The sequence below is a fragment of the Neoarius graeffei genome, chromosome 10 (genome assembly GCF_027579695.1).
Source record: "Neoarius graeffei isolate fNeoGra1 chromosome 10, fNeoGra1.pri, whole genome shotgun sequence".
NCBI classification, from domain to species: domain Eukaryota; kingdom Metazoa; phylum Chordata; class Actinopteri; order Siluriformes; family Ariidae; genus Neoarius; species Neoarius graeffei.
In genome coordinates, this window is record NC_083578.1 from 27,142,647 (window position 1) to 27,157,890 (window position 15,244).

Sequence of the window (15,244 nt, forward strand, 5' to 3'; positions counted from 1 at the left end):
TGAACTTCCTCCCTGTTCTATAGGCATTGGACTAAAGAAAGATTCTGACTGCCATAAACTAACATACAACATAAATTGTAAGTTAAATACACTCTCTCAGTATAGTTTGGAGCAAATTTCATTAATTAAACAGAGAACTGAACTTGAGAACATTTCAAGCACAGACACAGTATGTCTGCATCATGAGAAACTGTTTCTGATGAAATATGAAGAGCTACAGAAAAGTTGTTGTGATCCATATGAAAGGCACAAGAAAAAAGTTAAAACAGAATTGCGTTCAATTCTTCCTGAAACAGCAGATTCACTTTCAAAACTGATAAATAAAAATATTACACCTGGACAAAAATTGTGTTCTAAATGTTCACAGAGAGTGAAAGAACATTTAAGCCAAGCAGATTCAGCAGGTTCTACAGAATCAGAACAAGAGAGCATGTGTATAGATGTGGATCCAACATACACTGGTGAGGTAGCTGAATCACTTGACAAAAGCCTTGTGTCAATTGGTTGCTCTCCACTGAAAATTGCCAAGTATAGCCACAAACAGAAAGCTGCATATGGCAAAGCAAAGCTGCAACAAGTAGAAGAAACTTTACGTTCTAAAATGAAATTTTATTAATTAATGAAATTTGCTCCAAACTATACTGAGTGTATTTAACTTACAATTTCTGTTGTATGTTAGTTTATGGCAGTCAGAATCTTTCTTTAGTCCAATTCCTATAGAACAGGGAGGAAGTTCAGCCATTTCTAGATGTCTAAGAACAAACTAATTTATACTGAAATCAAATTGAAAGCAACTACAATTAAATTCCCTAGTCAACTATTCAAAATATCTAATCCTTGCAAAGAAACACATTCAGTTAATAACATTGGTAAATTTTCTCAGTGCTCTGTATTACAATGTATTTAATATAATCCAAGCAATATAATGTTATCTGAACAAGTATGCAGTTTACAGACTCTAAAACTATAAGATATGAGCCACCTGTTCTGGTATCAAAGGTCACCTATTGTGCTGTATTGATATTGATAAGGCTGGCTGTTGACTGGTACACAATAGCTGGTCATTGATTGCTAATGTTACACAGTCTTAGATTAAAATCAATTTACAAATAATACTGAGCATTAATTGAAATTTTATTTAAAATTGAGGAAGAAACATGTCTCCTAACCTACTTGAGCCTTACTGAAGCATTTATTAACCCTCAAATATCAGTTATATGAAAATATATAAAAAATTTGAATTTGGTGAAAATGGATTTTTTAAACCCCTGTAGTTTAAAAATACTTGAGAGACACAGAACAAAAATTTGGAAATATAAAATATGGGTCTTGGGGATTACTGAAAAAAATTTACAAGTTCCTAACTGCTATCCCACATTGGATTTCTTGCTACTGAAAATGGCATGTTTTAGAAATCGGCGAATTTCAAAACCGTATTACAGACAAACTAGGAATAGTGGAGACTTGGTAAAACTGAAATTGGTAGATATTTCTGTGTAGATTTGAATAACATTCTTAGTTTAAGCATTACTGCCACAGGCAAGCTTCCAGAATGAATTAAAAATGCAAATTTGTCTTTTTAATTTCCTTGTTAAAATCACCATCTAATATACAATGACCATTGAAATTCTAAGTTGAAGCTTGTAGTACAAGACATTGAGTCTCTCTGTGCAAAATTTTAGGTTTCTATCTTGCATAATAAAGATTATATTACACTTTGAAATATGTATGTTTTGAGCAAAATGCAAAAAAATCGAAAAATTCAAATGCCTGTATCTCTGAAACCGTTGGAGATAGGAAGCTCAAATTTTGGGGATTAACTTCTTTTAATAGTATCTCTGAGCCCTCCAAATTTCATTGAAATCTGAGATGGTCGAGCATAAATTTGTCAGATATTTGTTGATTTGGCATGGAATGACCCAACTTTTATTTCTTGCTGGTACTATTATTTTGAGTCATAGTGCGTGTGCAGCGCGTGCCGAAAAATACACCTAATTATTTATTATTGTCTACTTATCAAGCATTCACTAGGACTTCTCATCACTCAGTAGTAATTTTTCTCTGCATTATTACTTTCCAGTTGTCCTCTCTTCCTTATCAAATATATCGTTGTGGTTTTCTGTTGTTTTTTGGATTCTTTGTATTTTCCCACGAGTGTGTTGGAACGTTTGAGAAAGTGCGTGCGTTCTACAGTAAGTGCGTGTGTTCTCAGTGCGCGTGCCATGCATTGGTAGCCTAGTTACTCTGCTCGCTCCAACCAGACAGTAATCTAGAATCTTTGCCCCAACTTCCACTCGATTTACAAATTCTGATCAAAGTAATTTTTAAATGGCCCATCATGAAACATTAACATGTTTCTTTATATGCCTTTTTATTTGGGAGACTTTGCAACTAACATCTGTCTGCTAAAACACTGATTATCAGCTGCGCACGTTATAGCACAAGATCTGGTTAAGCCGTACGCACGCTGGAGCTCGCTCGTTGTTTGTCCAGCGAAACACTGCACACATAGTAGAATATTGAAACATCAACATGTGTTTCTGTATATGTTGTTTTTATTTGGGTGACTTTGCAACAAACGTCTGTCTACTAAAACACTTTGGATACCAGCTGCGCATGTTGGCGCAAGATGGTTAAGCAGTGGGCTACGCGCACTATCTCACACGTTGTCTGTCGAGTGAAACACGGAAGGAATTCACTTCAGACATAATTCAGAGACAGGTCAGAATGAGTTATATGCAATGTATATTGAGGAAAACGTGTTGCTTTTGGTAAATTGACGTTAGCAGGCGTGTTGTTATGCTGAAAGTGCTTTTTTTTTTTCTCCAGAGACAGTATATTTTTCTTTCCGGTACAGCCAAATCTTTTAGTGGTACGCCGGACCGGCCAGGACCGGCTTACTTTCACCCCTGGTTAGCATTAATTCCAAATGAAAGGGGTAGGTCCTTATTGAAAATCACAGGCTCATTTCTGATTGGCTACAGCATGTGTCAGTCTGCTGGACGATGATTAACTCAGGAGGAAATATAAGCCTAAATGAATCTACTGATCCTGTTATTTATGCTTATATTGAATTAAGGGTATTTGTATCATATTGTTTTAGATATGCTTTTAACTTGGCACAGTATCAATACTGAAAGTTATTAGTGTTAATGCTGAAAACTTGCTTAAAGGAAGCTGGGTTAGTCAAATGAAAGAATTGGTCCTCACTATAATAGCATAAACAAGTTGGCGTTTAAATTTTTTTCCCTGGGTTAACGAGATAACAGGCTGAAAACATGCCATTGTTTTTCTTAGTGATAGTCAGTCAGTCAGCAACGAGCATGTGACCTTCAGTAAGGAACTCCCCGTTCTCTTTTGAGTAATTTTTTCCGAATTTGCATTTTTTTTTAAAGCAAAAGGTCGTCTAACACCAAATATTTCATTTATTATGGCTTACTGCTGTTTATAGTGTTTTTTAATGTTGAAACATTTCATTATTTTTAAGCCATTTTTGGTTGACAGCATTTCTTTACATGTGCCTGAGACTTTTGCACAGTACTGTGTGTGTGTGTGTGTGTGTGTGTACATGTATAAAATCACAAATAATCATGATATGGTACTGTAATTATGTTGTGCAACCCTAAATCGTGTGTGTGGGTTTTCACAAAAATTTGTGCATCTCAGGAAATCTGGAACAGGCCAATGAAGAGCTGAGGGCAGTTATCAAGAAGATCTGGAAGAGAACTAGTTCAAAACTCCTAGATCAAGTGGTACCACCTGCAGGAGGTTAGATACATTTGATCACAAACACACCTGCATGCTCATCATTTACAGTGGTGCTTGAAAGTTTGTGAACCCTTTAGAATTTTCTATATTTCTGCATAAATATGACCTAAAACATCATCAGATTTTCACACAAGTCCTAAAAGTAGATAAAGAGAACCCAGTTAAACAAATGAGACAAAAATATTATACTTGGTCATTTATTTATTGAGGAAAATGATCCAATATTACATATCTGTGAGTGGCAAAAGTATGTGAACCTCTAGGATTAGCAGTTAATTTGAAGGTGAAATTAGAGTCAGGTGTTTTCAATCAATGGGATGACAATCAGGTGCGAGTGGGAACCCTGTTTTATTTAAAGAACAGGGATCTATCAAAGTCCGATCTTCACAACACGTTTGTGGAAGTGCATCATGGCACGAACAAAGGAGATTTCTGAGGACCTCAGATAAAGCGTTGTTGATGCTCATCAGGCTGGAAAAGGTTACAAAACCATCTGTAAAGAGTTTGGACTCCACCAATCCACAGTCGGACAGATTGTGTACAAATGGAGGAAATTCAAGACCCTTATTACCCTCCCCAGGAGTGGTCGACCAACAAAGATCACTCCAAGTGCAAGGCATGTAATAGTCAGCGAGGTCACAAAGTATACCAGGGTATCTTCTAAGCAACTGAAGGCCTCTCTCACATTGGCTAATGTTAATGTTCATGAGTCCACCATCAGGAGAACACTGAACAACAATGGTGTGCATGGCAGGGTTGCAAGGAAAAAGCCACTGCTGTCCAAAAAGAACATTGCTGCTTGTCTGCAGTTTGCTAAAGATCACGTGGACAAGCCAGAAGGCTATTGGAAAAATGTTTTGTGGATGGATGAAACCAAAATAGAACTTTTTGATTTAAACAGAAGCGTTATGTTTGGAGAAAGGAAAACACTGCATTGCAGCATAAGAACCTTATCCCATCTGTGAAACGTGGTGGTAGTATCATGGTTTGGGCCTGTTTTGCTGCATCTGGGCCAGGACGGCTTGCCATCATTGATGGAACAATGAATTCTGAATTATACCAGCAAATTCTAAAGGAAAATGTCAGGACATCTGTCCATGAATTGAATCTCAAGAGAAGGTGGGTCATGCAGCAAGACAACGACCCTAAGCACACAAGCCGTTCTACCAAAGAATGGTTAAAGAAGAATCAAGTTAATGTTTTGGAATGGCCAAGTCAAAGTCCTGACCTTAATCCAATCGAAATGTTGTGGAAGGACCTGAAGCGAGCAGTTCATGTGAGGAAACCCACCAACATCCCAGAGTTGAAGCTGTTCTGTACGGAGGAATGGGCTAAAATTCCTCCCAGCCAGTGTGCAGGACTGATCAACAGTTACCGCAAACGTTTAGTTGCAGTTATTGCTGCACAAGGGGGTCGCACCAGATACTGAAAGCAAAGGTTCACATACTTTTGCCCCTCACAGATGTGTAATATTGGATCATTTTCCTCAATAAATAAATGACCAAGTATAATATTTTTGTTTCATATGTTTAACTGGGTTCTCTTTATCTACTTTTAGGACTTGTGTGAAAATCTGATGATGTTTTAGGTCATATTTATGTAGAAATATAGAAAGTTCTAAAGGGTTCACAAACTTTCAAGCACCACTGTAATTGAATCGTTCTGTTTTAACACATTAAAACAAGTTTGGTTTGTGACTAGAGATATGTTTTCATATGAATAGCGTGAGAATGAGCGCAAAACAGTTAATTGTACAAAACAGAAATAGGTTTTTTGCTGAAGCACTGAAAAACTGTTTCCTGAGTCACCAAGCAACTGTCTCTCATGCAACACTCACACAGATACACAAACATTTCTCTCTCTCTCTCTCTCTCTCTCTCTCTCTCTTTCCTTTTTCATTTCTCACTTGCCTTCTGAAGTGTTAAATCTCAGAAAATATTTTAATTCTACTCTTTCATGAGGGAGTACCCATTAACCATATGAACTGGGTTTAACATCATTAATTTATACAGTATACAGCCATTTCTACTACCTACCTATTTCAAATTCTGAAAAAAGAAATTATATATATATGGGCAGCATGGTGGTGTAGTGGTTAGCGCTGTCACCTCACAGCAAGAAGGTCCGGGTTCGAGCCCCGTGGCCGGCGAGGGCCTTTCTGTGCGGAGTTTGCATGTTCTCCCCGTGTCCGCGTGGGTTTCCTCCGGGTGCTCCGGTTTCCCCCACAGTCCAAAGACATGCAGGTTAGGTTAACTGGTGACTCTAAATTGACCGTAGGTGTGAATGTGAGTGTGAATGGTTGTGTGTGTCTATGTGTCAGCCCTGTGATGACCTGGCGACTTGTCCAGGGTGTACCCCGCCTTTCGCCCGTAGTCAGCTGGGATAGGCTCCAGCTTGCCTGCAACCCTGTAGAACAGGATAAACCGGCTAGAGATAATGAGATGAGATGATATATATATATATACACACATACAGTATATATATATATACACACATACAGTATATATATATATATATATATATATACACACATACAATGTGTGTGTGTGTGTATGTATATATCCCCCCCCCCCCCCCCCCACCCCCCCATAGAAGTAACACATAGAGAGCTGGGTTTCTCCAATTATCCTGAATTGATCCAATACAAAAAATGCTAACATTGATGAACTGCTGTGATATTCAATGAATAAAACACTTTTGGACATCCTGTTTTTGGAAAATAATAAACATTGAATTGATAATAGCACTCACACATAATTGCACCATCCCATCATTGATTATTTTCCTATAACAGCACATCAAAAAGGGTTTTATTTCATACTTGCATACTTGACGATAACCAAATGAAGCAGAGAACCTTAATTTGTGGCTTTGCATTAGTCTGTATCTGGTCAGGTCATGTTTTCATGTGCAAGTGTCTTGCTAGTCATGTTTCAGTAAACACTGACACATTAACTCTTTACCTCTTAATGACGATATATGACGACCCCGTGTATATCCCATAATGACGACATATGACGCCTTGTCTAAAACCTTGTCTTTAGACTTTTTTTCTTGTAAATATGCTCTAAGGTGGGGTTTACATTAGACCGTATCAGCGGATCATCAGATTAACGTTTTTAAAACGATTAGCGTGCACACAGCAACGCCAATACACGGATACGCTTGGCTCCGCAGGCATCCTGCGCTCCAAATCACTCCGCCCTGAACAGCGAGTGCCCTCTGGAGGATGCGCACTCCGGCCCTGCGCAGCTCACAGAGCGCGCGAGTGGAGCGCACGAGCAGTGATTCGGGACTGAGCCGCTGTGTGTGTGATCCCAGCGCATATCACTTACCACTTGCAAGTGGAAGGATGGCAAGCCTAAAGACAATCATAACTACACAATGGGCAGTATTTGCATCAGTATTTGCAGTATTTTCATACTTTTATACTCTTTAATGAAAGGTGATACAAGGCGGAAGTCCGCACCGTTTTTCAGCAGTCGCGTCACATGACCAACGCCAGCGAATCAGGAAGGTGGATGTCACAGTGACATTGTCCAATGATGACGCCAGCTAGAGCTCAGCACAGCGTATCCGCGTATTCTCAATGTTTACACAGCACCGGACCAGACACGATCTGGATTGAATACGTGGACCCTGGCGGATTCCCGTTTCCCGGCGTTTCCAGGCGTTTTAATGTAAACGGACAGTGCATCCGCGAAGAAAACGAGACAGATACGGTCTAATGTAAACTTGGCCTAAGGGTGAACAGTATATACTTGCCACCAAGGGTGGCTGTAGCAACTGCTTTAAGGAGTAAAGAGTTAAAACAACCCAGTGCTCTATGTGGGTACCAAAGTATTATTAAATTACACTGTTTTCTACATCCCCAAATCAGAAAAATTTGGGACAGTATGGAAAATGCAAATAATAAAAAAGCAGTGATTTCTAAATTTACTTTGACTTCTATTTCATAGCAGACAGTATGAACCCAAAATATGTAATGTTTTGTCTGGTCAATTTAATTTCATTTGTTAATATAAATCCATTCCTGCGTTTCAGGCCTGCAACACATTCCAAAAAAAGTTGGGATGGGGTCAATTTAAGATTGCCATTGTAGGTATACAACAAAACTTTGTTTGATAGCACTCAGAGAAACCAGCAGCAATAAAAATAATATAAAATATAAGATAAAGTAAATAAAAAAGTGCAGGAGGAATAATGGGCTATTTAGGGCTAGGAATGAGGTAAAACAATTAAATAATTATGTGATTTGAAGCAGGTGATGTCAAAAAGTGACTGTAATCGTGATTTGGTAAAAAATCAGTATCCAGGGAAGACCTAGTCTCTGAGGAGCAAAGATGGGCCGAGGAGCTCCAGTTTCTCAACAAATGTATGAGAAGATTATTGAAATGTTTAAAAACAATGTTCTTTAAAGAAAGATACAAAGGGATTTGGATATTTCACATTCTGTGGTGTATAACAATTCAAGGAATCTGGAGGAATTTCAACATGTAAAGGGCAAGGACGCAAGCCTAAGCTGAACACCCATGATCTCCGATCCCTCAGACGGCACTGCATCAAGAACCGTCATTTATCTATCACTGATATAACCACATGGACTCAGGATTACTTTTGCAAACCTTTGTCAAATACTACAATACATAGTTACATCCGCAAATCCCAGTTAAACTTTAGTGTGCAAAAAGGAAGCCTTATTAAGTGTGTCCAGAAGTGCAATCAACATCACTGGGCTTGGAGGCGTCTGGGATGGACCATCACACAGTGAAAGGTGTATTGTGGTCAGACGAATCAGTATTCCAGGTATTTTTTGGAAGAAACGGACACAGTGTGCTCCGGACCAAAGATAAAAGGATCATCCAAACTGTTACCAGCAACAAGTCCAAAAGCCAGAGTCTGTCATGGTATGGGGTTGTGTCAGTGCCCTTGGCAAAGGTAACTTACACTTCTGTGATGGCAGCATTAATGCAGAAAAGTACATTAAGATTTTGGAGCAACATATGCTGCCTTCAAGACGACATATTTTCCAGGGATAGTTCAATGCAAAACCACATTCTGCACACATTACAAAGGCATGGCTGTGGAAGAAGAGGGTGCCTGCCACTCTGTCCCCAGTAGAGAATGTGTGGTGAATTTTGTAACAAAAAATATTATAAGGATGACTTTGTACTGTTGCACAGGAAGAATGGGACAAAATAACACCTGAAACGCTTCATCACTCAGTGTCTTCAGTCCCTAAACATCTTTGAAGTGTTGTGAGAAGGAATGGCAACATTACAAAGTAGTAAATGCTTTACTGTCCCAACTTTTTTTTTAAATGTAAGAATTAAAATTTAAATATGTTTTTAGGCGGCACGGTGGTGTAGTGGTTAGCGCTGTCGCCTCACAGCAAGAAGGTCCTGGGTTCGAGCCCCGGGGCCGGCGAGGGCCTTTCTGTGCGGAGTTTGCATGTTCTCCCCGTGTCCGCGTGGGTTTCCTCCGGGTGCTCTGGTTTCCCCCACAGTCCAAAGACATGCAGGTTAGGTTAACTGGTGACTCTAAATTGACCGTAGGTGTGAATGTGAGTGTGAATGGTTGTGTGTGTCTATGTGTCAGCCCTGTGATGACCTGGCGACTTGTCCAGGGTGTACCCCGCCTTTCGCCCGTAGTCAGCTGGGATAGGCTCCAGCTTGCCTGCGACCCTGTAGAAGGATAAAGCGGCTAGAGATAATGAGATGAGAATATGTTTTTATTTTGAAAAAAAAAAACATCAAGAGGTAAAACATTAAATAATGGGTTGTCTTTTTTTTTTTTTAGTGCAATACAGGTCAAAGATTACTTACAAATCATTGTTTTCAGTTTTAATTTCAACATACCGTTCCGACTTTTTCTGATTTGGGGTTGTAAAGCAGTTTTTTTGTCTTGCTTTTAAGAGGTAGTCATGGAGTCTAATCTTTATGCTTGCATGATTAGTGTTTGAATACTTTGTCACCTTTAAACAATTAAAATAAATTACCTTTTTTTTGTTTACCCCTTTTTCTCTGTTACCTTTTTGCTTAACTCTCTCACACATCATTTGTGTGAGACAGATGCTTATCTTATTTTGTTCATGGAAAATTAAGCTGCTCGGGCGTGCCAAAACAAACTTGATAAGAGGTTACTTCCTCTGGCTCTCACCTCACCCCTCCACCTAAAGAACATGCACAGTCTGCTTTCCTGTACTGCTTGCTTGAAAGAAATTCTCAAACTCAATCTGTCATGTGTTTCCTGCCATCATTGCTGTGTTCAACTAAGTGTGCCCATTACATGGTTGATTTACGTCTTCAGTGCTGTAGGACTATTCAAACCTTAACGACTCTCTGGGAGGAAAAATCATTAAATAACTGATTAATTATAACTATGTAGAAATAAACTATCATAATCCTAACATTTTCTGTTCGCAATTATTTGAGATCTTCTATATACTGTAGCATGTAATAAAATCAATCTGAAAACAAAAATACAATGAAGTTACTTTACTGTATATATACAGTATAAACATTTTCCAGATAAAAAAAGTATCCTTTCCAAGAACAAACAGGGTCTTTACTGTGAAGTATTTGTAGACTGCTGATCTGATAGCAGCTCCCACACATTTACTTGACCTACTTTAATTTGCTTTACAAGTTTCTAATCTGATATTTTAGGCTGTACAATTGTAGCCAAAAAGTTTTCATACACCTCGGCTCAAAACAAACTCCACACATTTACTATGTTAAGTCAGTTAGGGTATCTATTTTCATAAGAGATCATTTCAAAATAATAGTCAAGAGACAAATTTATTTCAGCTTTTGTTTACTCTATCAGATTTTCAGTGGGTCAGAAGTTTACACTTTGTTAGTATTTGGTGGCATTACCTTTTAATTGCTTGAACTTGAATCAAACCCTGGGGGTAACCTTCCACAAGCTTCTCACAATACTTTACTTGAATTTTTGCTCATTCTTCCTGACAGAACTGGTGTACAATGTCTTGCAAAAGTATTCATCCCCCTTAGTGTTTGTCCTGTTTTGTTGCATTACAAGCAGGAATTAAAATGGATTTTTTTTTTTTGGGGGGGGAGCAGCATTTGATTTACACAACATGCCTACCACTTTAAAGGTGAAAACTGTCGTTTTATTGTGACACAAACAATAATTAAGATGAAAAAACAGAACTCTGGAGTGTGCATAGGTATTCACCCCCCCCCCCCCCAAGTCAATCCCCCCCAACCTTCATTCTGTCTCAAACCTCTGGCTGACTCAAACAGGTTTTCTTCCAGAATTACCCTGTATTTAGTACCTTCCATCTTTCCTTCAGTCCTGACCAGCTTTCCTGGCCATGCAGATGAAAAATATCCCCACAGCATGATGCTGCCACCACCATACTTCACTATAGGAATGGTGTTCTCAGGGTGATGGGTTTGCGCCACACATGGCATTTCCCATGATGGCCAAAAAGATAAATTTTAGTCTCATTTGACCAAAGAAGAATCTTCCATGTGTTTGGGGAGTCTGCTGCATGCTGTTGGGCAAACTCCAAACGCGTTTTCTTAAGCAACGGCTTTTTTTCTGGCCACTCTTCCATAAAGTCCTGCTCTGTGGCATGTACAGCTTAAAGTGGTTCTATGGACAGATAATCCCATCTCCTCTGTGGATCTTTGCAGCTCCTTCAGTGTTATCTTTGGTGTCTTTGTTGCATCTCTGATTAATGCCCTCCTTGCCCGGTCTGTGAGTTTTGGTGGGCGGCCTTCTCTTGGCAGGTTTGTAGTGGTGACATATTCTTTCCATTTTGCTATAATGGATTTAATGGTGCTCCCTGGGATATTCAAAGTTTGGGATATTTTTATAACCCAACCCTGATCCATACTTCTCCACAACTTTGTCTCTGACCTGTTTGAAGGCTCCTTGGTTTTCATGTTGCTTGCTTAGTAGTGTTGCAGAGTCAGGGTCCTTCCAGAATAGGTTGATTTATACAGACATCATGTGACAAGTCATGTGACACTTTGATTGCACACAGGTGGAACTTAATCAACTAATTATGTGATTTATGAAGTGAACTGATTGGACCAGCTCTTTTAGGGGTTTCATACAAAAGGGGGTGAATATCTATGCACACTCCAGATTTCTGTTTGTTCATCTTAATTATTGTTTGTGTCACAATAAAACAACAATTTTCACCTTTAAAGTGGTCGGCATGTTGTGTAAATCAAATGGTGCTAACCCCCCCAAAATCCATTTTAATTCCATCTTATAATGCAACAAAACAGGACAAACACTAAGGGGGATGAATACTTTTGCAAGGCACTGTAAATCAGTGTAACTTTGTGGATCTCTGTGCTCAAATATGCTTCTTCCGTTCAGTCCACACGTTTTTTTTTGTTTGGTTGGTTGGTTGTTTTTTTTTTTTTAAATGGGATTTGGGTCAGGGCTTTGTGATGACCACTCAAATACTTTAACATTCCCTGTGTCCGAAATTACTCACTACTCACTATATAGTGAGTTCGCCATTTTGTAGTGCTGTCTGAATGTATAGTGACAATTATTTCACCCTATATAATGCATTCAAAGTATCCCACAGTGCACCGTGAAAACCAGTGTACAACTGATGGTCACTAACCAAGCAATATGTACCATCATGCATTACGGATGTGCTGAAAGAAAAAAAAAGTGTGATGGGGTGAATGGACAGAGGAAGAAATACATTATAAACAGACATTGAAATACAATTAAAAATAGTAAGAGAAGAGCTAAAAAGCTAAAATAGAATAAGACAGATAAAATACAAGAATAAAAGTTACAGAGCAAGGAATTAATCAAAAGCCTCAAATTTGATTTAATAAAAGGCAGCGGCAAAGAAGAAAGTATTCAGCCTTGATTTAAAAGAACTGAAAGATGCAGCAGACACAAAGTACTTTGTATTTATTAATGTGGGAAATACACTAATATATGTATTCATCACAAAAATAAACGCGTGTATTTACTATTTTGAAAACCCACCAGCCGACTAATCTGGCACGTTTTAATTGTGCAACAGTAATGACGTAAATAATGGCGCAGCGGAGTAGTGTCTGAACGTGTTTTTTCATTTTACCAATGAGCTCACTATATAGTCCTCTATACAGAATTCCTAGATAGTAAATAGCGAATGAGTGAGTGATTTCAGACACAGCCTAAGTTGTTAAATTTCTTGCTAATATCTTAATGTCGAATTGTATTTCCCAACAGTCCTCCTTCCTCATGATGGCATCTATAGTATTTTTCAAAGTGCACCAGTCCCTTTTCCAGCAAAACCTCCCCACAACATGATGCTGCCACCTCCATGCTTCACAGTTGGGATGTGTTCTTCAGATTAAAAGCTTTACCCTTTTTCCTCCATACACATTGCATTGATCCCTACGGCCAAAAACAGTTCAACTTTTTGTTTCATCTGACTGAAGAACAGTTCTCCAGAAATCTGGTGGTCACCTGTGAACTTCAGTCTGTCTTCTGGAAATTTATCTTAAGGAGGAATCAGATTTGTGGAGGTCCAAAATTTTTTTTTTTGAGATCTGATCTTGACTGAGTTGCTTGGATCTTCCAATGTTATCAATGACAAAATGCCACTGGCCCTTAAATATAGCTACAGGTACACATCTGATTAACTCCTAATTATGCCATTGGCCAATCAGAAGCTTCTAAAGTCATGAGGTCAAATTCTGGAATTTTCCAGACTGTTTAAAGAGACAGTCAAATTGGTGCATGGAAAATTTTGACCAACTGGGAATTCTGACAACATGAAATAAAGCTGTAATAAATCTGTCCCTAATTGATAGTTTTAAAAGAAAGTGTGGTGTGAGCAAAGTAGATGTACTAATTGACTTGCCAAAAGAAATGTACAGTGACTTAGAATGTGTGGAGTTGTGCAAAACGTTGGCTTCAACTACTGTATATGTGCTACAGGACAAGGTCAAATTTTTGCTGGTATCAGTTCAGTAATATAAAAACCAATAACTTCTTAGAGGTAAGAGGGCACTATTAAAAGTTATTTTTGGCCTTCCTGAACTTTACAGTTGAATGTGTGGTGGGTTTTTTTTTTTTTTTTTTTAAATATAGCAAACGCCATGGTTCAATATCAAGCACAATCATTCGTTCGTGTAATTTCCTCAGGAATTACACTGAGATGTCAGCATTCTCCAGCCAGCTGACTGTGTCTGTGTCCAGTTTGATGAGACTGTCAGGCCCATGGGGTGGCCTGAAGATCGGGCACTCCTGAAGGATGTGGGGAATTGTCTGCGTGCGACTGCACTGGCAGGCATCATCCTCACTAGCTCCAATCATCTTGAGGAAGGACTGGGTCTTGCCCCATCCAGTACGGAGACAGTTGAGGCAGGTCCACGCCTTGTGGGCAAGATGGTAACCACAGGGCTTTGCAGAGGGGAAATCAATGAAAGAATGCAAGGTGGTACACGAGTGGCTCCATTCCTCCCGCCATCTCTGTTCCACCCAGGAGTTGGAAGCTGGTCCAGCTCTCATGAGCGCTGCAGCTTTGATGGCAAAGTGCTGCTTTGATAGCTATTGAGGGGTGTTGTCATCCTGAATTGGTGGAATGAGGCTATTCTCCTCAAGTGCCTTCGCTGCTAGCTTGAGGACTTGATAGTCTCGCCGGATGCTTGCAGGAGGAATTCCTGAGACTACAGAGAGCATCTCAGTCAGTGTAGGTTTCAAGGTCCCAGAGATAAGGCACATCACTTCATTGAGAACCACATCGACAGCCTTGGTGTGAACGCTGTGAGACCAGACAGCTGTGGTGTATTCAGCAGCGGAATACACAAGAATGAGGACCGATGTTCGTAAAGTGGTGAAATTGGCTCCCCACTGTAGTCCACTGAGCTTCTTGATGATGTTAACGTGTTTGGAGGTTTTGTTAGCCACGTTCTTGAGGTGAGGACCAAACGTAAGGCTGCAGTCCAGGGTCACACCGAGGTATACAGGCTGTGGGTCAAATCTCAGCTTCTTGTCCTGCATCTTTATCTCCAGCTCCTTTTTTGCAAGTTGATTAGCTAGACTGGCAAACCGTTTTGGACTCGCTGAATTTCAGGTGCCAGAGGCTCAAGTAGTTGCAGAGAGTAGAGACGTCTGCTTCTAGAATGGACTGGATCTCCTTGTAGGTTTCAGCTGCATAGCCGATTGCACTGCCATCTGCGTACAGGTACTTGGTTGACATTGTGACAGGATAGTCTGCTATGTAGACATTGAAGAAGATAGGGGCAAGGACTGAGCCTTGCGGCAGACCGTTTCGGAGGTGCCATTTCCTACTTCGTTCGCCACTTGAATTAACCACATAGAAGGAACGGTTTTGAAGCATGAGCATGATGAACTTCACAAGCTTCGCATCGGGTATCAGTTGAAGGAGCTTCAGGTAAAGTCCGTGGTGCCATATGGTGTCGTATGCAGCTGTCAAATCGATGTAGACTACTCCAGCCTTTTCCATTCTCTG

General features: G+C 39.5%; 1 protein-coding gene across 14 annotated transcripts in view; it reads left to right on the forward strand.

Moving 5' to 3' along the window:
- The window catches only part of cacna1db (calcium channel, voltage-dependent, L type, alpha 1D subunit, b), a 410,093-nt gene that overhangs the window by 358,519 nt on the left and 36,330 nt on the right, over nt 1-15,244 (forward strand). For all 14 annotated transcript variants that reach the window (XM_060931662.1, XM_060931659.1, XM_060931664.1 and 11 more), the window contains one exon: nt 3,667-3,768. In XM_060931662.1, the coding sequence (XP_060787645.1) occupies nt 3,667-3,768 (102 nt within the window). The remainder of the gene's footprint in view (nt 1-3,666; nt 3,769-15,244) is intronic.